General features: G+C 41.3%; 1 protein-coding gene across 1 annotated transcript; it reads left to right on the top strand.

The window, feature by feature from the left end:
- Positions 1-10,415: 10,415 nt before the first annotated feature.
- Positions 10,416-21,703, top strand: vtnb (vitronectin b). The gene is made up of 9 exons (XM_079847271.1): positions 10,416-10,736; positions 10,832-10,951; positions 14,839-15,063; positions 15,154-15,293; positions 15,916-16,072; positions 17,850-17,999; positions 18,073-18,304; positions 18,384-18,541; positions 20,174-21,703. The coding sequence occupies exons 1-9, from the start codon at positions 10,682-10,684 to the stop codon at positions 20,293-20,295; spliced, it is 1,359 nt and encodes a 452-aa protein (XP_079703397.1). The 5' UTR covers positions 10,416-10,681; the 3' UTR covers positions 20,296-21,703.
- Positions 21,704-22,184: the final 481 nt, after the last annotated feature.

Genomic DNA, 22,184 nt, shown 5'->3' with positions numbered 1-22,184 from the left:
CTAAATGCTTTAAAAATGTATGTTAACAAATTGATTATTCTGAAGTGTTATGTTTCATAACTAGTGTTATTTATTTAATGTCAAACAAAATGAGAGATTGTCCATATCTATGGAATCCAAAGAATTTGTTTTTGCAGTTCCAAAGATGTTTGTTATTTACAGTTTAAAAGAAGGACGTAGAGTGTAAATATATATGAAAATAATTCCAGCAAGGACACACCTGATTTAGTAAATACATTCAATACTGTTCAAATGTTTGGGGTCAGTATGCCTTTTTTTTTTTTAAAGAAGAAATTAGTTCTGCGTTATGTGATGAAACTCCTTTATGCAAGCTGATGATATTTACAGCGTTAACTTCTTTGGCACCAGCTGATTGGTTCATGTTGCATCTGTAGCCAATGAGCTTGCAGCTCAACATTTAAATGGCTGGTTACCATTCACTATAGCATATGTATTGGTGTATCGGCATATGTATTGGCAGTAGCAAGTTCCTGTACATGGTCTGCAGCAGCAGCAGCAGCAATGATCTACAACAATGGCAATAATCAACAGCAGCAGCAGCGGAGCAGATCTATCCCACCAAGACCAAATACAGTAACATTGTCATATCCATTACTATGCTAAAAAACTGGTCAGGCTGGAGTCCTCTCTGGACTCTGGTCAGGAGCTGGAGTCCTCTCTGGACTCTGGTCAGGGGCTGGATCCCTCTCTGGACTCTGGTCAGGGGCTGGAGCCCTCTCTGGACTCTGGTCAGGGGCTGGAGTCCTCTCTGGACTCTGGTCAGGGGCTGGAGTCCTCTCTGGACTCTGGTCAGGAGCTGGAGTCCTCTCTGGACTCTGGTCAGGGGCTGGATCCCTCTCTGGACTCTGGTCAGGAGCTGGAGTCCTCTCTGGACTCTGGTCAGGAGCTGGAGTCCTCTCTGGACTCTGGTCAGGGGCTGGAGCCCTCTCTGGACTCTGATCAGGGGCTGGAGTCCTCTCTGGACTCTGGTCAGGAGCTGGAGTCCTCTCTGGACTCTGGTCAGGGGCTGGAGTCCTCTCTGGACTCTGGTCAGGAGCTGGAGTCCTCTCTGGACTCTGGACAGGGGCTGGATCCCTCTCTGGACTCTGGTCAGGGGCTGGAGCCCTCTCTGGACTCTGGTCAGGGGCTGGAGTCCTCTCTGGACTCTGGTCAGGGGCTGGAGTCCTCTCTGGACTCTGGTCAGGAGCTGGAGTCCTCTCTGGACTCTGGTCAGGGGCTGGAGCCCTCTCTGGACTCTGGTCAGGGGCTGGATCCCTCTCTGGACTCTGATCAGGGGCTGGAGTCCTCTCTGGACTCTGGTCAGGAGCTGGAGTCCTCTCTGGACTCTGGTCAGGGGCTGGAGTCCTCTCTGGACTCTGGTCAGGGGCTGGAGCCCTCTCTGGACTCTGGTCAGGGGCTGGATCCCTCTCTGGACTCTGGTCAGGGGCTGGAGTCCTCTCTAGACTCGTCAGGGGCTGGAGTCCTCTCTGGACTCTGGTCAGGGGCTGGAGTCCTCTCTGGACTCTGGTCAGGAGCTGGAGTCCTCTCTGGACTCTGGTCAGGAGCTGGAGTCCTCTCTGGACTCTGGTCAGGGGCTGGATCCCTCTCTGGACTCTGGTCAGGGGCTGGAGCCCTCTCTGGACTCTGGTTAGGGGCTGGAGCCCTCTCTGGACTCTGGTCAGGGGCTGGAGTCCTCTCTGGACTCTGGTCAGGAGCTGGAGTCCTCTCTGGACTCTGGTCAGGGGCTGGAGCCCTCTCTGGACTCTGGTCAGGGGCTGGAGCCCTCTCTGGACTCTGATCAGGGGCTGGAGTCCTCTCTGGACTCTGGTCAGGAGCTGGAGTCCTCTCTGGACTCTGGTCAGGGGCTGGAGCCCTCTCTGGACTCTGGTCAGGGGCTGGAGCCCTCTCTGGACTCTGATCAGGGGCTGGAGTCCTCTCTGGACTCTGGTCAGGGGCTGGAGTCCTCTCTAGACTCTGGTCAGGGGCTGGAGTCCTCTCTGGACTCTGGTCAGGGGCTGGAGTCCTCTCTGGACTCTGATCAGGGGATGGAGTCCTCTCTGGACTCTGGTCAGGAGCTGGAGTCCTCTCTGGACTCTGGTCAGGAGCTGGAGTCCTCTCTGGACTCTGGTCAGGGGCTGGATCCCTCTCTGGACTCTGGTTAGGGGCTGGAGTCCTCTCTGGACTCTGGTCAGGGGCTGGAGTCCTCTCTGGACTCTGGTCAGGAGCTGGAGTCCTCTCTGGACTCTGGTCAGGGGCTGGAGCCCTCTCTGGACTCTGGTCAGGGGCTGGAGCCCTCTCTGGACTCTGATCAGGGGCTGGAGTCCTCTCTGGACTCTGGTCAGGGGCTGGAGTCCTCTCTGGACTCTGGTCAGGGGCTGGAGCCCTCTCTGGACTCTGGTCAGGGGCTGGATCCCTCTCTGGACTCTGGTCAGGGGCTGGAGTCCTCTCTGGACTCTGGTCAGGGGCTGGAGTCCTCTCTGGACTCTGATCAGGGGATGGAGTCCTCTCTGGACTCTGGTCAGGGGCTGGAGCCCTCTCTAGACTCGTCAGGGGATGGAGTCCTCTCTGGACTCTGGTCAGGGGCTGGAGCCCTCTCTGGACTCTGGTCAGGGGCTGGAGCCCTCTCTGGACTCTGGTCAGGAGCTGGAGTCCTCTCTGGACTCTGGTCAGGAGCTGGAGTCCTCTCTGGACTCTGGTCAGGGGCTGGAGCCCTCTCTGGACTCTGGTCAGGGGATGGAGCCCTCTCTAGACTCGTCAGGGGATGGAGTCCTCTCTAGACTCGTCAGGGGCTGGAGTCCTCTCTGGACTCTGGTCAGGGGCTGGAGTCCTCTCTGGACTCTGATCAGGGGATGGAGTCCTCTCTGGACTCTGGTCAGGGGCTGGAGTCCTCTCTGGACTCTGGTCAGGGGCTGGAGTCCTCTCTGGACTCTGGTCAGGGGCTGGAGCCCTCTCTGGATTCTGATCAGGGGCTGGAGTCCTCTCTGGACTCTGGTCAGGGGCAGGAGTCCTCTCTGGACTCTGATCAGGGGCTGGAGTCCTCTCTGGACTCTGGTCAGGGGCAGGAGTCCTCTCTGGACTCTGATCAGGGGCTGGAGTCCTCTCTGGACTCTGGTCAGGGGCAGGAGTCCTCTCTGGACTCTGGTCAGGGGCTGGAGTCCTCTCTGGACTCTGATCAGGGGATGGAGTCCTCTCTGGACTCTGGTCAGGGGCTGGAGTCCTCTCTGGACTCTGGTCAGGGGCTGGAGTCCTCTCTGGACTCTGATCAGGGGCTGGAGTCCTCTCTGGACTCTGGTCAGGGGCTGGAGTCCTCTCTGGACTCTGGTCAGGGGCAGGAGTCCTCTCTGGACTCTGATCAGGGGCTGGAGTCCTCTCTGGACTCTGGTCAGGGGCAGGAGTCCTCTCTGGACTCTGATCAGGGGCTGGAGTCCTCTCTGGACTCTGGTCAGGGGCAGGAGTCCTCTCTGGACTCTGGTCAGGGGCTGGAGTCCTCTCTGGACTCTGATCAGGGGATGGAGTCCTCTCTGGACTCTGGTCAGGGGCTGGAGTCCTCTCTGGACTCTGGTCAGGGGCTGGAGTCCTCTCTGGACTCTGATCAGGGGCTGGAGTCCTCTCTGGACTCTGGTCAGGGGCTGGAGCCCTCTCTGGACTCTGATCAGGGGCTGGAGCTGATGTGTGTGGCCTAAACACACCTAGGCTGCATTTACACTAGCACAAAAAATAAATCTGAGGTGGGATATTGAGATATTGAGTCAAAATATTGAGGTGGGATCTTTATATTTATCTTTGTAAAGAAAAGAAATTGTGCGAACACAGAAAATTCAGGAGCTGGTTTTCAACCTCTGCCCGTGACTTTTATAAATAAAACACCTTTACTACTGAAAGCTACATTATATATCACAGCAATGAGATGATAACTTCTCTGTAATTAAACCAACAAGCAAATTAAACCAACAAATTAAATTAAATTAAATTAAATAATTTTGGGCGGGAATTAATGTAAACACAGATATCGGATACCGGTCCTGTCTAAAGTGAATAAACAGGCGGGCCAAAAAATCAGATATGGTCAAAAGATCGGATCTGTGCATTAAAGACTTGCAGACCATAATGCAAAGATGAGTAGGGTATATGTGTATTTTGTACAACATTTTTCAACTGCTTTTTTTATCATGTAATTAGTTACATAGCAGCCACTGAACAGACATTTATTTTATAATGCAAAGTATTTTTGCAATGCTATAAGTGTGTCCCATCGGGTAATAAAATGTTCTGTACACACTTGCAGTCTTCACGCATACTTGAACACTTACCAAATACAGGAAATATGTCATGTAAGTAGAGTAGACAAGTGCAAAGACTGCAAGTATGTGTATTTGGACAGGGCAAAACTCTAATCGTGAACAAGCAAACTCAAACCATGACGCCATCTCCTTCCTTCATCACCATCCTCTAATGTGACAATAATAATCAGAAATGTTCCTTTAACATCAAATCAGCATACTATAATGATTTCTGAAGGATCATGTGACACGGAAGACTGGAGCAATGATGCTGAAATTTTGACATTTTAAATTAATATATAAAACAGTTTGTATTGTAATAATTTTTCACAATACTACTGTTTTACATTATTTTGATTAAATAAATGCAGCCTTGGTGAACATAAAAGACTTTTTAAAAACATAAAAAAAAACTTGTTACACTTGTTACAATTTTGATTGCCCACTTCAGACATTCTACTAACTGTGAGTTACTTTACAACTACAAGTCAACTAGCAGTCATTAGAGTATTAGTAAACTGTCTGCTTAATATCTGCCAACACATCTGACAGACATTCTACTGACTATAAGTAACTTTGCAAGTATATGTTAACTTATTCTACTAACCCAAACCCAAACACCTAACCCTATAACCTAACACCCTATACAGTCTACTAATACTCTAATGAGAGTTAGTTGACATGAAGGTTTCAATAAATCAAGTTTATTGGAACAGTTTATTATTCTTTATGTAGCCACTTGTGCTCATTGGGTAAACTAAAAGGGACATGAAATTATGAAGACGAAATACTCCAAGACACTCACGTGGAGAAGTAAAAAGCCTTTAATTAGCTGGGCTAAATCATTAAAAACAATTAAAACTGTAGATCTACGCGTTTCGGCTACACAGATTTCTTCAGGATACTGAAGAAATGACTCTGGTCTGGCCTCCTCCACTAACAGAGGAAGAGCAATACAAAATATATGATTGTCACTGCATTCTGTAGGAGCCATTTGTTGTATGGCAAAGTTTTTGTTGTCTACTGAGTGGCTCTGTGACTGTGAGTATAATTAGAGCACCTGAGTTGGTAGAGTTGGTAATTGGGAAGCACACAGTTTTTGAACGCATGGCAGGGTAGCGCACAGGTGGATTTTAATCTTATGCTGACTACAAGGTATGGCCACAAGAAGTTTTGAGACCATGTTTAATGGAGCACATGTAATAAAGAAAGACATTTGTTTGCATCTACATCCGTCTGCATGGACTCTGTTTGTATACGTTCTAAACTTGCTTACTCTTATTATCAACGGCAACGGCTTTGGAAAGCTATTACGCATTCATTCAGCAAACATACAGTATAGCTTCATAAAGTCTTCAGATTCATTTTGAAATCCTGAAGATGGTTGTGTAGCTGAAACATGTAGATCTACATTTATAATTGTGTTTAATGATTTAGCCCAGTGAAACTCATTTTAGTTTACCACATAATGAGTATTTCATCTTCATATTTTTTGATGTTTGTTAGACCTTTTCTTTTCTTTTCCATATAAAATGTTTTACCTTTCCAGTTTGACTTTTACAGTTCCCTAACTCCACTTTAAAAATTTCATAGTTCTATATAGCCTTGTGCAAGAGCAATATGGCTTTTATTTTTCTGTTCACAAAACTAAGATAAGGGTTAATGAATGCTGAATACAAATTTCAGCCTTTTCCTGAAACCCGATTCATGCATAAACATGATGTGCTCAGCTGGATTACTGTAATAAATTTAAGATCATTAGTGATCAACAGATCAGCCAAGCATGTGATACACCTGATAATCTTATAGACTGAGACTAGTGCCTTTACTTACACTTTTATCAACATGAATTAGTCATCTTTACAGACTTTGAACTCTCCGTTTGTAATTATTAAGGACTTAATGTGAAAATGAAATCAAGAATGACCAGTTTCATCTTTGAAGCCCATTAACCAATACAATGAAAGTATTTCATCTATTATAACAGCCTGATATGTGCTAAAGGTCCAACATATACTTTTGTCCAAAGTTATGATCTTCTTTTAGCAATTCTGTTACTTAAAGATACAGCTCGTGTTACATAAGCTCACTTACACAACCTTTGGAGTTAATGTACAGTGTGATGGGAGGACAGCCTCCAATAAAACCCAAATACTATAATTTCAAAGCCTTTTACATTGATAGTCAATGCAATATCTTGAATGCTGTAAATGTAACATTTGCATGAAATATCCGTGTCTATGTTCCTTATAGGCACTGAGAATACATAGATACTGCTCTCAATTTACAAGGTCATAATAACAGTAGCTTTATGGAGCTGTTCAGCATTATTATAGATTATCTTCTTTAGTACATTGAGCTTTGATGCTAGACCGTGGTTGCAGCAGGACATTGTAGTCATCTTTATGGCTGTCTAACAGACACTAAGTCTTCCAAAACAGTCTATTGGGAGATAATCTCAAGGTCTTGAAATACTGTTTCTGAGCGCATGGACCCGCCAAGGAATCCTTGTGGAATTTGGTATTTCTACACATGCTCTGGGTCATAATTCATGTCAAAGACAGCTGGGCATCTGCATTTGTCAAAGAAATGTCAGGGTTCTCCTGAGATTTTCTGATTATTACATGACATATCAATTAAACTCAATTGGACTTTAATTTGACAGTGGTCATATATGGCTTAAATCAAGATAATACCTTTAATGACAAACTTCCTTGTTCCTGAATATGAACTTTTATCTTTTTTTCAGTGACCCTCTTATGGATTTTGACCTCAATAAAAGGCAAAGTCCATTCATTCTACATTATCATCTAGCTTACCCATAGTCATTTGTGCCATTTCTGAATAATAACATCTGGCAGGACATCAAGTTACAGCCTGAAAAGGAATATAAAGTAACAAACGTCATACAACTTATCTGAGATTCTAAGTTTACTCTAGTACAAATGAATTACTTACTAAAATATCCAACCTAATCATGTTACTAAAAAGAACATGATTTGATTGTTTTAACCCTTAAATGCATGAATGTTTCGACAATCATTACATATTCGGGTCTTTAGCTACCCGGATCTACAGGGTGGGCCATTTATATGGATACACCGTAATAACATGGGAATGGTTGGTGATATGTCCTAGATGAACAGTTTCCTGGAAAGTGGATTGGTCGTCGTGGGCCAGTTGAATGGCCCCCAAGGTCTCCCGATCTGACCCCCTTAGACTTTTATCTTTGGGGTCATCTGAAGGCAATTGTCTATGGTATGAAGATACGAGATGTGCAGTACCTGAAACTACGGATACTGGATGCCTGTGCTGGCATTTCTCCTGCGGTGTTGCTATCAGTGTGTGAAGAGTGGGAGAACAGGGTTGCATTGACAATCCAACACAATGGGCAGCACATTGAACACATTTTAGAAGTGGTCAGAAACTTGTAAATAACTCATGAACGAATAAAGTTATGTTGAAACCAAGCACACCATTGTTTTTCTTGTGACATTACCAATAAGTTTGATGTGTCACATGGCCCTCTTCCTATTGAAAAAACAAAAGTTGTATCCAAAATGGCCGACTTCTAAATGGCCACCATGGTCACCACCCATCTTGAGGAGTTTGCCCCCTCACATATACTAATGTGCCACAAACAGGACTTTAATATCACCAACCATTCCCATGTTATTACGGTGTATCCATATAAATGGCCCACCCTGTATATCTAACACGGATGGATCTCTACCTGTCGCGATAATATAAAACTCTCCTTATATTACAGCAACAATTACAGAAGAATAAAAAAAGCATTTGCTACCTTTTGGAGCTTGGAAGAGTTCAGTTTGAGCAGATGTTTTATACCATCATCACTGTCCTTGTCTGAGCTCATTTCCCACATTCAGCATCTGGCTCCTATTCACCATCTAAAACATTATATTAAATCTGTCACGGTGTGGTGCAGGCAGAAGAAGTCGAAAGAAAATCAAGTTCCAATGCAAACTTTTGCTAACAATATAATATACAGGTACAGACAAGCAGAAGTTTCACACACACTTAGTAAAATGGAGATCGGAACATGAACAAGGCAAAACACAGGGCTTAAATACATGGGGAAGCAGATCAGGGAAACGAGACACAGCTGGATCCACCGACCAGGCTGGAGCTGCAGGCTGGCAGACCCACGGTGAACCCACCTCTCCGAAGGTGGTTTGAGGAGCTGAGGGGCTGACAGGCAGTGGCAGAAGGGTTGAGAGGTGGTAGATGGGAAGAGGTAGGAGAGGGACGCTGGGTGGGAGTTCAGGAACCGGCTCAGGCTGAGGTTCTGTAACAGATTCAGGCTCGGGAACAGAAGACTCAGAAAGGGCGGTCTCGGCGGGACGAGATTCTGGAATGGAGACTGGAACAGGTCTGGGAATATGGACAGTCCTTGGGGCAGGAACAGGTCTAAGGACAGAAACAGGTCTGGGAACATGGACAGTCCTTGGGGCAGGAACAGGTCTAGGAATAGAACGGGGAACAGGAATCGGCGTGGCGGCAGCCATCTTGGCTGAGGGCTCAGGTGGCAAGGCGGCGGCCATCTTGGCTGAGGGCTCAAGTGGTGAGGCAGTGGCCATCTTGGCTGAGGGCTCAAGCAGCGAGGCAGCAGCCATCCTGGCTGAGCGCTCAGGTGGCAAGGCAGCGGCCATCTTGGCTGAGGGCTCAAGTGGTGTGGCGGCGGCCATCTTGGCTGAGGGCTCAGGCTGGGCAGGCATGACGTGAAGAAGCCTTGGGTCTGGCTGTGGTCTGGATCGGTGCACGACACTCTTCAGACACCGGATGACAGTCTCCCTCCAGTCCAGTCCGGTGGTGTCAGGGAGGTCGATGGGATGGTTAAATGTGGCCCCGATCCGGAACAAGGTCCTCAGGCTCTCGTCGTCGAGGGCGCTGTGACGGCAAGGCGGCAAAAGTCCTTGGTAAAGGAAAAAAAAGTTTTGGCTCTCCTGAACCATGACGATAATTTTGACCCTATCGTCCATTTTGGGCGGTCCGATCTTCTGTCACGGTGTGGTGCAGGCCGAAGAAGGCGAAGGAGAATCAAAAGTTCTAATGCAAACTTTTACTAATAATATAATATACAGGTACAGACAGGCAGAAGGTTCACACACACACACACACACACACACACACACACACACACACACACACACACACACACACTTCGTAAGATGGAGATCAGAACATAAACAAGGCAAAACATGGGGAAACAGATCAGGGAAACGAGACACAGCTGACAAGACTAAAGAGGTAACAGGTGAGACAGATGAGCTAATGAGGGTTACCAAGGAAACAAACGAGTGACGGGAAAACAGAACAAAGGAAGACATGACTAATGAAAATACAAACAAACACTGACACGTGACACTATCATTTTCAACATCTTCAAAATCAATATTTTAATCGCTGACAGCTTCTTCACCAGATCCACCATCAAGTGACAGACACTAATATGTGATTGCGTTCAGTACTTGCTCTGCAGTAAATCTCTGAGCCATTTCAAGTTTTGCTGATGATTCTTCCCATTCAGTTTTCTGCCTGCGGTAACTATGAGTGAAACATGTATCAGACATTGCCAACTTCTTGAATAAAGGTGAATTGCATGGATCACATTAAGTGACTGCATGTATTGCTTTAATAGCTGAATTATCAATATCTTCACAGTAATGCAGTGCAAGCACAGTAAAAAATAAAGAAATTAAAAATGAAACGATATTTCAACAACAGAAATGATTGTGATACCAATTTACAGACACTACATTCACAGCGACTATAGTAAGCAAAGTTATAGTTATTTCAGCACCTTGGTCAGCACACCTGTCATATGAATTGAACAGACTTTTTCCACATCTTTTGATGCAAATTTTTCTGTAATGGGGTTGAAGGCCTATAGCTCTATGCTCTTATATACAGTATATGAATGTTTAAAGTGGTAATAATCTCTCATTTTTCTCTTTAGAATGTTAAAGACTGAACTGAACAACAGCCATTTCAATATAAACAGTTATAGCTTAGATGCTCAGACAGTGAAATCAATAGTAGCCAGCTCAATATAGTTCAATACTATATTTAGGCCACAGAAACAGTCCTGCTTATTACCATTCTGTAAGCCTTATACATTTCAGACCTCATTTGGTTACATCTTTGTTAAACTCTCTTAACTTTAAATCAGCTTATATAGGCTTTTATGGTAACATGCAGGCCTACATGTAACAGAGCAACTTTGTAGTTCTAATCATTGATTCTTTCAGACTAAACAAACAGTGTGACTTTTGGAATCATCGATCGGCACAGATGTCTGAACTGTCCTCTGTCGTTCTTTCACACTGGGGTTTCTAGAGCAGTTTAGGCACTCACTGTTGACAGATGTGGCATTAAAAATGAAATTTGTGATTTTAGTATCCCTTGTTTTGGCGACTTGTTTCGCTGCGGAGGGTAAGTGCCTCAAAAACTGCTTTGTTATTATTAGACTGCTGGTTTATTCTCATTGACTTTCAGAAAAAAATCACATTTTATTGCATTTTCCACAGACTCATGCTCGGGACGCTGTCAGAGTGGCTTTGATCCTACAAAGAAATGCCAGTGTGACAGAATGTGCAAGTACTATGGAAGCTGCTGTGAGGATTTTGACAGCACTTGTCGGACAAAAGGTAAGAACTTGATGCACATTCAAATAGTAATTAATGTCAAACTTTTATTTTTGTATTTTAATGCACACTAAGGTTCAAATGTTTGAAGTCTGTAAGATGTTTTAGAGCGTAGTCTCTCATGCTCAACAAGGCTGCATTTATTTTATTAAAAATAATAGTAAAAACAACAGTAAGATGTTGAAATACAAAAAAAAAAAAAAAAAAACGCTGTTTGGATTTAAATAGACAAATGCTTAAGAGTCTATGATTGGATCATTATTGCAGTGATTATGATGTTTCGAGCATGTTATATGTGTGGCGAAAGTTCTTCTAACCCTAATTGATGGAGTGTTTAGCTTTTCATTTCTTAAACAACCATGTAGAAAGACGTATCATGGCCATATTCCAGGAGATCTTAAAAAACATTTATGAATTATTGAGCTTGTTAAAGCTGAAGTGTGTTTTACTATCTAGTTTTTTTCTATAGTTTATTATGCATAGGCAGCTATAAGTCCACAATTCATGGGATGATTTCCCTGAAAAGTGTAAACATAGTGGTACTACATACATTGCTCTGTTTGTTTGAGCAGTTGTCCTACACAGCAACATGGCTAAACCATTGGTGTGAGATTAGGGAGGGGCTTTCTGTTATGACTGACCAATGGCAGATGAGGGGAGTGTGGTGTTTACAATAAGGTTTTGCAACAACTATGTGCACTTTTGGCCCTTTGTGGACTAATAAACTTTTCACAGTCCCAAAAGTTATTTATTTCTCTACTAACAATTCAATATATACATGCATTACATGTCAATTCTGTCTCTTTTTTGTCTTTTCTGAAACATCATAAACATTAAATCTTCCAGTATCATTTTCTTTAATATATGCATTGTTTAATGGCGTTCCTTGATGGAAATGAACATTATAAACATTTATTTATCCTAAATACACACAATTAAATAGCATTTTCAGTCTTTTTGTCATTGAACTTTTATTTTTATTTTTAACTTAACTAAATAACAATACAAATTCTAAACATAAGACATACAACATATACACAATAATTAAAGAGAGGAAAGAAAAAAATAAATAGACACTAAGCAACCAGAATGACAGCGTGACAAACCATTTCTGGTCTATATAAGTGATATATTTACAATGATTCCTTGATTTTGCTGTTTTCTTCACACATCACATGTCTCTTATCTCAAACTTGCATTTCACAGACACTAATTATGTTCTTAGTCAAGAACTAAACTTTGATAAAACTTTATTACTCACAAAATTGTTTGTTGTGGAAGAAGTGACGACTATGGCAGGGGTGAACGAGGCTAGTTGTAACACACATGGTTTAAAACTTTCCACACATGCCTGCATGACAAAATAAAAAATAAATAAAAAAAAATCGTTGGAAGATATCACTGACTGTTTATTTAACCATAACAAAAGTTAATTTTTCATCTTTTTTTTTTGTGTTTATTTAAAATTAGACAAATCTGATATTTACATTTTAATAAATCTGTTATTTAACAGTTTTAACAGAGTTCTTTAATGCTTCGCTAACCAGCACTACACAGGTTCAAATCCCAGTTGCGCAGATGGGGCATGTTGTAACGTAGACAAAATATTTTAGTTTGTCTTGTATATATTTTTGATTAGATCAGATAACATTTGAAGCATGCTACATTGTGCCCCACCTATGGGGCATGTTGTCACATTTCACTTCCATTCTTTCGGGGTAAATCACTGTAGAAAGTATACACTGAATTAATGAAAACAAAACCACATAATTGTACTAGACATGTGTGAAATGAATGCAGGAAAAATAAATACTCTGAACCTCAATTGAATTTACTCAAACGTGTTAGGTTATGCCCCGCTCTCCCCTACACTGAAAACTGAATGGTTATTTCACTGTAAAATGCGAAATATTGAAATGATATTTTCTGTCTTTGACTAGATCGTAACAAAGCTAAAACATAAATTTATGTACAGTAACAAAATATAACATGTTTTCAAGCACTTTTAAGACCCCAATATGTTTTATTGTGCTCTTCACTAAAATGTGAAATGCTTTTCCAAGAAAGACGAAGATGACTTCAAAATAAAATAAGATTTATTAAAAAAAACTCAGATTAGTAATGCAAACAACGATCCAACAATACGAAACAGTGTGCTGTGCACAAATACCGGACAAAAAGTTATTAAAAATGAAAGGCTTAAATACACAAATTGTGATCAACAATAACACAGCTGTGCTCATTAGATGAATAACCACTCAACACAAGGAACACATGTGACCCAAAATAAACTAAAAGTCCATGATAATGAGACTCCCGGGAGGCGCAATCTCGTGCCAAAACAGAAGAGATGCTTTGGAGGTGGAGGTGGGTGAGGAGAAGGTGAAGGGCTGGTGAAAGGGGCAGGCAGACGAAGAGCAGAGAGGAGCAGGTGGTAATGACGGGAGGAGTGACCAGATAGTGCAGACCCAGAGCGCAGCCTGGATGAAAGCCCACGGCGGAGTCAATGGAGGGAGGAGCCAAGGTGTAGGATGGGCCGACGACATCCGCGGGATGACCGACAGAGACAGAGCCAATGTCAGGGGATCCCAGGGGGCAGACGGAGAGCTGATGGGTGACACCCCTGGCTTTGGAGACCAAGGCGAGGGTGCGGCGATAAGTGCTCGAGGTGGAGCCAGAGTGCCTGAGAGCTTAGGCAGAGTAGGTGCACTTGAGGACCAAGGTGGATACGGAGAGAGGGCGGAGCCCGCTGGAGACGAAGGGGTGGAGAGACAGAGTGGCGTGAATGGTTCGCAAGTCCGCGGCGCAGGCAGGTAATAGACGTTGTAATAGCATGTAACAAAATGTACTTAACATGTAACTAAGTTATGGAACAGCCTGTACTTACAGATTGTAATTACGCACATGTAATTTTGTTACATGTTATTACAAAGTCTATTACTAAGTAATTAATTAAGTAATTACTCTGTATCAAGGGCACCATAAAATAAAGTGTTACCGTATAGGACATGAATCACACACCATGTTCACAACATACAACCGTCAATCAATATGTGCACTTGCAAAAAAAACAAAAAACAAAGAGCCCTACACATATTTTAAAAGTTTGATCGCAGAAGGAATGAAAGATTTGGAATGGCGGTTCGTCTTACATGCAGGAAGCGCATAACGACGCCCAGAAGGCAACAGAGAAAATGCACCTGCCAAAGCATGTCCCGGAAAGGCAAGGATACTCCCAGACAAAAAGTGATTTAAAATGAAGAGCTTAAATACACAAATGGTAATGAGCCATTACAAACAGCTGTGCTCAATAAATGAATAACCATGAGAACAGGTGGGAAACTGAAGAAAGGAACACGTGACTGAAAATAACAAACTAAAAGTCCATGACAATGAAACAGAACGTGTTTAACGTGACAAAAAAAATAAAAAAAAATAATCTAAAATCTGTTTCTTTTCACTAAAATCAACCCCTGGAACAAACACACTTAAGGAAAAAATTAAATAAAATCTATTCTATAAATAACCCTAGCTCTTGACTTTAATTTGAAGAACCCTTTTTTAAAAAGGTTCTAAGGAGAAATGTCTTAAAATATTGTTTACGAGCTGTTAATTTATAAAAATTTAGTTACGATTAAAAATGAACTTGAAAAGTAATTAATTAAAACTAGATCCATAAAATCATCCCATGATATGAACCCCTAAAAGGTTCTAAGTGCCTGACAGAACCGTTTATGGTTCTATATACTGTAGAACCTTTTCTTCTGAGTGTATAAAGTTCCTGAAATTCTGTTTGGTGAAAGTAGTACACATTTCACTTTTAATGTCTTAAAGAGAAACAGTGTGAAAATGCTGTAGGCCTACTAATTGAATGTTAAATTGTTCCTCAGTTGCCCGTGGTGACATGTTTGATGTGCCTGAGGAGGATCTGACCTCTTCAGTGACACCAACAGAGGAATCGAATGTGACAGTCACCACCTCTCTGCCCCTCACCACCACAACTCCCACTCCTGTGTCTCCTACACTTCCACCCGATCCCGACGCCGTCACCTGTAGCGGTCGCACCTTTGACGCATTCATGCAGTTGAAGAATGGCTCAATCTTTGCATTCAGAGGTGAGTTCAGAGGTTGAATTCAATCACTGTGGCTTTTTCTCAGTTCAAGTACAGTTTTTCTACACAAGACTTTGTTCATTTGTGTTCCAGGGGACTATTTCTTTGAGTTAGATGACAGATCTGTCATGCCTGGGTATCCCAAACTCATCAAGGATGTGTGGGGCATCTCCGGGCCTATTGATGCTGCTTTCACGCGCATCAACTGCCAGGGAAAAAGCTACATATTCAAGGTTTGTTTATCGATTTTATTTAATATTAAAGAGGATATATTATGTTTTGTTACATTTTCAGCTTTCTTAAGTGTGTAATGTTTGAGCATGAAAAATGTCTGCAAATTTAGAAAGGGTTCAATAACGTGACACTCTTTAAATACATTTATTCACAATTATATGAAACATATTGCAATTCATACATACAGTAAAATGACTTTGACCTCCAAGACCTCATGTCATAGAGATGACCCCTACAGGGTCAATAAGAATTCTAAAATATTAGATAATTTGAGCTTTTTATAACAAGGTTAGTTCAGGTTGTAAAATGTCATGTGGTGCGACTCTCCAAAAAAAAAAAAAAAAAAACCTTAATAATATTTATAACTTAATAATTCATGATATTTTTAAAAATATATTTTTTAAAACTTTAAAAAAATTATTATTCATGGTGTAAGAGAAATATGTTATTACTTTTTACGTGATGGTCACAGTCATTTTTTTTAAACCAGAGTTTATTTTTAATCAATATTTATTTATCATAGACACTCATATATGTCACTGACCAAGAAGCTAGTTTGACAGAAATGAAAATATTTAGAGCAAAATGTCAAAGGTTATGTAACTTCATATTGAACTGCAGGGCAACAAGTACTGGCGTTTTGATGGAGACGTCTTGGATGAAGATTATCCAAGAGATATATCTGTGGGCTTCGAGAAGATTCCAGATGATATTGATGCTGCATTTGCAATCCCAGCTCCAAGTCATCATGGGAAGGAAAAAGTGTATTTTTTTAAAGGTATGTGAAAGTCAAATGAGGGTCATAATAGAGTGCTGCGGGGATGATGTATTTTTTTGTAGGCCAAAACCTGGAAATTTTAGCACTTCCGGTTCCATCGTCCTGAAGTCAATGGGTTTTTTAAATAGTTTTTTGGTGAAACACCTGAAATCAGGTCTGTGGTTAACACAAGATCAAGATATTTTCACATCAGTACACTCCCTTGTGATATTTTCAAAGCTGTTACTTGCCAACAAGTGGCTAAATGCGACTACAGAGGTTGTCACTGGCAATAAATGTCAATAAAAGTCAAACGTTTTTTTAAATAAAGACTGAAAAAGTTGTCGGAATCTTAGGCTGTGTTTAAAATTGTCCCTTATACCCTAAATAGGGCACTATTTGGGGGAACAGCCATTTGTAGTGGTGTCTGAAACTATAGTGGACGTTATCGAGTGCCCTTATTCAATCCCACAATGCACTGTAATAACGAGTGTACAACCGATGTATGCTCAATGGCTAGAGAATGCCCATAATGCATTGTGAGATTCACACCGAATGAATTCCAGCATCTTACCAGAACATGGCGGCCGCAGCTGAATCATCCATCCATCCATCCATCCATCCATCCATCCATTCATCCATCCATCCATCCATCCATCCATCCATCCATCCATCCATCCAATCATCCATCCATTCATTCATTCATCTATCCATCCATCCATCCATCCATCCATCCATCCATCCATCCATCCATCCATCCATCCATCCATCCATCCATCCAATCATCCATCCATTCATTCATTCATCTATCCATCCATCCATCCATCCATCCATCCATCCATCCATCCATCCATCCATCCATCCATCCATCCATCCATCCATCCATCCAATCATCCATCCATTCATTCATCTATCCATCCATCCATCCATCCATCCATCCATCCATCCATTCATTCATTCATTCATTCATTCATTCATTCATTCATTCATTCATCCATCCATCCATCCATCCATTCATTCATCTATCCATCCATCCATCCATCCATCCATCCATCCATCCATCCAACCAACCAACCAACCAATCCATCCATCCATCCATCCATCCATCCATCCATCCATCCATCCATCCATCCATCCATCCATCCATCCATCCATCCATCCATCCATCCATCCATCCATCCATCCATTCATTTTCCAAACTGCTGGTCCAATGTGGGTACAGTGTAATATCATACAGGTATAAATTCCTTTTAAGTGATTATTAAATTGTTTAATTAAGGTTTATACATAGTTTCCATGACAGAGTTTAAGATAAATATTTTCATTACTGCTGGAGCTGTTTCAAATGGTTATTAAACTGCAAGCACAAACTATGCAAAAGCTACAGGCCTTCACTCACTCATTTTCATTCACTACTTCAAGTGGACTACAGTATATTAGTGGGCTAATGTAGGGAATAGTGAATGAGGGAATAGGGAGCGATTTCGAACACAGCCTCAGTGATGGTGACATTGAAGTCATTCAACCATGCAGTTAGTTCATAGCCTATATTTAGCTGTTTCCTTCTGTCGGTTGTATTTAGGGCAACAAAAGTTGTGTTCATTATCATGATGAGCATTTTCAGCAACAATCTAAAAGCCAAAGGAAAAATCCTATTGGGTTTTTGTTGAGGGAATCAGTTTGATGCTAACTTAACGGTTGGCCTTCAAAAATATGTCATCACTGCAGCACTGAAATATGGTTATTCACCTTACGCAGTGGATTTATTCAACGTTTAATGTTTTCCTTTGTCCCACAGGGGACCAGTACTATCAATATGAGTTCAAACACCAGCCTTCCCATGAAGAATGTGTTCGTATGACCAAGTCTTCACCTTCTGTCGCCTTCGCACGTTATACAAACCTGTACTGTGACTTGGATAGCGTGTTTGCTCAGCTCTTTCAAGGCAGTAAGTTTGCATGCATACCTTGTTAAACAGATGGTTCAATAAATGCAATTAAATAAATTCCCTGTCCACCCAGTTCAAGGGCATCACAAAGGGCCGCGCTTCATTTCCAAAGACTGGATTGGCATCAAACCTCCCATAGATGCTGCAATGGTTGGCCGACTGTATGTAAACCCTGGTCCTTCACCATCTCCAGCCAGCAGCCCGAGCAGAGGCCGAACCGGACGGAGAAAGAAGACCAGGGGTCGAGGAGCCAGAGTGAGCCGCTCGCTGTACTGGGAAGACTTTGGATTGGACTATGAGGAAAGGTGTGTTAATTACTGAGGTTTGCTGAGAGTATATTTGTGCAGTAGATGTATAGATCATTTATCAATATGCGTTATATAGGTATCATGGAGCAGAGAAGAGTAGAAAAAATCAGAAAAAGGGCCGTGGAAGACGTCCATTTTTCTTTGACATGAGCTACGAGCCGATGGACTACATGGATGTGGAGATCGTCCAAGAGAAGGCCACACCTGTGCAGAACGTCTTCTTCTTTAAGAAAGGTATTTCAGGTCATGATAATGTTCTGTTCATTCTGTTAGGATGAATCCAAAACATAAAGTTTCCTTTTAAGGTGCACTCTGGAAGGTGGGTAAAAACTTAAAAGCAAAAAAAAACAAAAACAAAAAATTACATAAAGTTATAATTTTTATAATTTTATAATTATACTTAATTATAAAAGTAAGGGGCTATTTTATGATTCAATCACAAATGGCAATAGAGAAATTACATACACTACCGTTCAAAAGTTTGAAATCAGTAGGCTACGTTTTTTAAAGAAATTAACAAATTAACATTTTATTCAACAAGGATTAAACAAACTGATTATAAGTGACAGTGAAGACACTTATAGGGCCCTATTTTAACGATCTGAAATGCAAGTATCAAACGCGAAACGCAAGTAACTTTGTGGGCGGATCTCGGGCGCTGTTGCTATTATACCGGCGGGATAAATGACTCTTGCGCCCGACGCAAATCTAAAATGGGTTGGTCTGAAGTAGCTACATTACTCATAGGTGTGGTCTGGGCGTAACGTGAAATAAACCAATCAGAGCGACATCTCACATTCCCTTTAAGAGCAGGCGCGTTTGTTCCATGGCGGATTGCTATTATAACGGTGGATTTTCCAGGCGCACGCCAGGAGCGGTTCACAGCCGAGGACCGACGTTCTCGTCCGTAAAGGGCCGTAAAACACAGAGAAGTGACATTGTATGGGGATGGGAGAAACCCTCAGAAATAAGCTTCGGATAATAATAACAGGCGTATAATAATTTGGGTAAATGTGTAAGCTAGATTTATGCCTATTTTTTCACATCTTCATGGACTCAACAATGATTTCCCTCGTGTGGAATATTATTCCTTGTAATTATGTATGGTTTGCAAAAATGTCAACTGCTGCGTCTGTGTAGATGAGAGAAGCAAAGTGCATGCGCATTGTGCACACGCTACATTGATTATGGCCAAGCATGCGCCCTTAAAATAGCATCTGAACACGCCACTGAAAACGCTCCACTGACTTTAGACTAGTTTTGTCCTGGTCAGTGGCGGAATTGTTTTCTGAAACGGCAAAATAGCACCAGGGAACGTTTGAGCCGGAACATGCCTCCTCTTTGCGCTGAACCGCCCCCGGGAGCGCAAGTTCATTCCCTAATTTACTGATGTGCGTCTGTGGAGGGAAAAGTCCGCTGTGCGTCGGGTGCAAAATAGGAATGATACATGCGTCGGTGTACAAAGTCAATTGCGCTGGGTGCAAGATAGCGCCCATTGTGTTACAAAAGTAAGTAAGTGCTGTTCTTTTGATCATCAAAGATTGAACAAACTATTAGTCCAAGAATCCTGAAAACATTTATCACAGTCTCCACAAAACTCAGAAGCAGCACAACCGTTTCCAATATTGATATTAGGCCTATTGATAATCAGAAATGTTTCTTGAGCAGCAAATCAGCATATTAGAATGATTTCTGAGCACTGTGACACTGAAGACTGGAGTAATGATGTATTCAATGATGACCCCCCCCCCCCCCCCAAAAAAAAGAAAGAAAGTAGTGTACATGTTGTTTTAGTGGCAATAAAACACATTGTATTGATATATTTTTCAACATTTGTATTAATATTGTGGCATTGCTCCTCTATAGATAAATACTACAGGGTGGACCTGCAGACCAAACGCATTGACTACGTAAACCCGCCTTACCCAAGATCCATTGGCAAATATTGGTTGGGATGTAAAGAAAAAGACATGTCAGAAAAAAGATAAGAAACAAGGTTTCCATATATGCGTTAATAACAAAGATTTTAATGTCATTGTCTAATTAGAAGTCATTTATAAGGATTAATCAGTACTATCAATATAGTTCTCTAAGTATTCCTGATGTGTTACATTACAGTTATATCTGACAATGGTTTTGCATGCATTAGAACAAAGCTTCTGATCAACGTATTACTATGAATCAATATAATATGATATTGAATTAACTCATGAACTGTTCTTGTTATAAAACTGAAAGTTATAAAACAGCAGTATAAAACTGCTGAATAATAAACTTTCTGTCCAATGCAACCAGTATCGTCGTATTTTCTCAATGTTTTTATATATGTCTTGGCTTGTCACCATTGATGGAATGGAATATATATTTTTTCTAATGAACCTTTAAAAAAATTAGAAGTCTCAGTCTAATATATGGTATATCTTAAAACAATCTGGAAATTTAGTGTAGAGGAAGTGTGAGTGTAAGTTCCATTTCACATCCTTCATCTCTTTTTCTCTCTTTCCCAATGATAAGTGCATCCTCTAGTGGCATAAATGAGTGTTTCACTCACAGAGACAAGTATGGCCACATAAAAGTGACTGAGTGTGTCAGTATTGTATTGAGCTATGCGCAGTGTTAGGGAAAGTTACTTTGAAATGTAATACATTACAATATTGCATTACTCCCAAAAAAGTAACTAACTAAACTACTTTTTATGGTATGATTACTTTTTTCATCTCGGCTGAGCTTGCTTGCTTGTTTGTTCTTCAGCTATAAAAACAAAAACAAATGAAACACAAATGTAATGTTTATTCAGTTTTGCCTTATCATTTGGTTGAATTGGATCATCAGCAAAGGTCAGCAGCAAAGAAAAAGACATGCACTTCTAAGCATATTCATTCACTGAAACCAATTGCCCGACAACATAAGAGTTTATTGAAACATTGAAGTGAAGTGTTGGATTTGCAAGATGTTTTACACTGATAACATTCAAACTTAGTAAGTTCAGGCGAAGTGAAAAAAAATGGTCAAATTTCCACATTTTAAAAACCCTCTGCCTCCATCAAACAGTAATTGTTGAAATACATATAATGCTTCAAGTCCTTCAAATTGTGAGTGCTATTGAAATAGAGATTATTGACTAAAGATTTGTTTTGTAATTGAATATTGAATATTTACATTATTTACAAGACAAGGGACACCTGTGAACAATGAACCAATGAACCAATGACAACATGACACATCAGACAAGGGAACACATGGCAGGATCACATGACTAACAGGGAATCACATGACAGACATGGAAACATGACATGAACAAACCCAAAACGTGACAATTAGAAAGAAAGAAAGAAAATGTAACAAATACATAACAACAGTAACAATAAATCCCAGGACATATGTCACGAAAACAGGACAGATAAAATAACATAAAGAAAGAAAAAAACAAACAAATAGATAAATACAATTATACAAGGTTAAACATTGAACGTAATCTTTGACTTATATAAGACTTATGACATATATAAGGCGTTGTGTGTTCTCTCCTATCCAATACAAAGATTATATGAACAAGTCAACTCATGAATGATATTTTATGAGCTGTTTTACAACAGAATTGAATTCTGTTTGCACTGATTCTGTTATTTTCCTATTTACCGTGAAGCCGCTTTGAAACAATCTGTATTGTAGGCTACAAAGCGCTATATAAATGAAGGTGACTTGACTATAACAAGAACATTACAATGAACACAAATTTGAAAATCTCACTACAAAACAATCCAGAGTTGAAGACAATTGATAATAATCTTACTCCGTCTGTTACACTTCCTCACACCTGAAATCTCTGATCGAGTGAATCTCCTGTACAAAGGTTAATAAGGAGAGAGCTGGTTAG

The sequence above is a fragment of the Squalius cephalus genome, assembly GCF_949319135.1.
Source record: "Squalius cephalus genome assembly, chromosome: 17".
NCBI classification, from domain to species: domain Eukaryota; kingdom Metazoa; phylum Chordata; class Actinopteri; order Cypriniformes; family Leuciscidae; genus Squalius; species Squalius cephalus.
This window is presented reverse-complemented; position numbering and strand designations above follow the sequence as displayed.

Excerpts from the sequence above, each read along its gene's own strand:
- vtnb (XM_079847271.1), top strand. The coding sequence starts at position 10,682 with ATGAAATTTGTGATTTTAGTATCCCTTGTTTTGGCGACTTGTTTCGCT. Across the intron at positions 10,952-14,838 it reads CAGCACTTGTCGGACAAAAG|TTGCCCGTGGTGACATGTTT; the intron begins GTAAGAACTTGA and ends ATTGTTCCTCAG. Across the intron at positions 18,000-18,072 it reads TGCTCAGCTCTTTCAAGGCA|TTCAAGGGCATCACAAAGGG; the intron begins GTAAGTTTGCAT and ends CTGTCCACCCAG.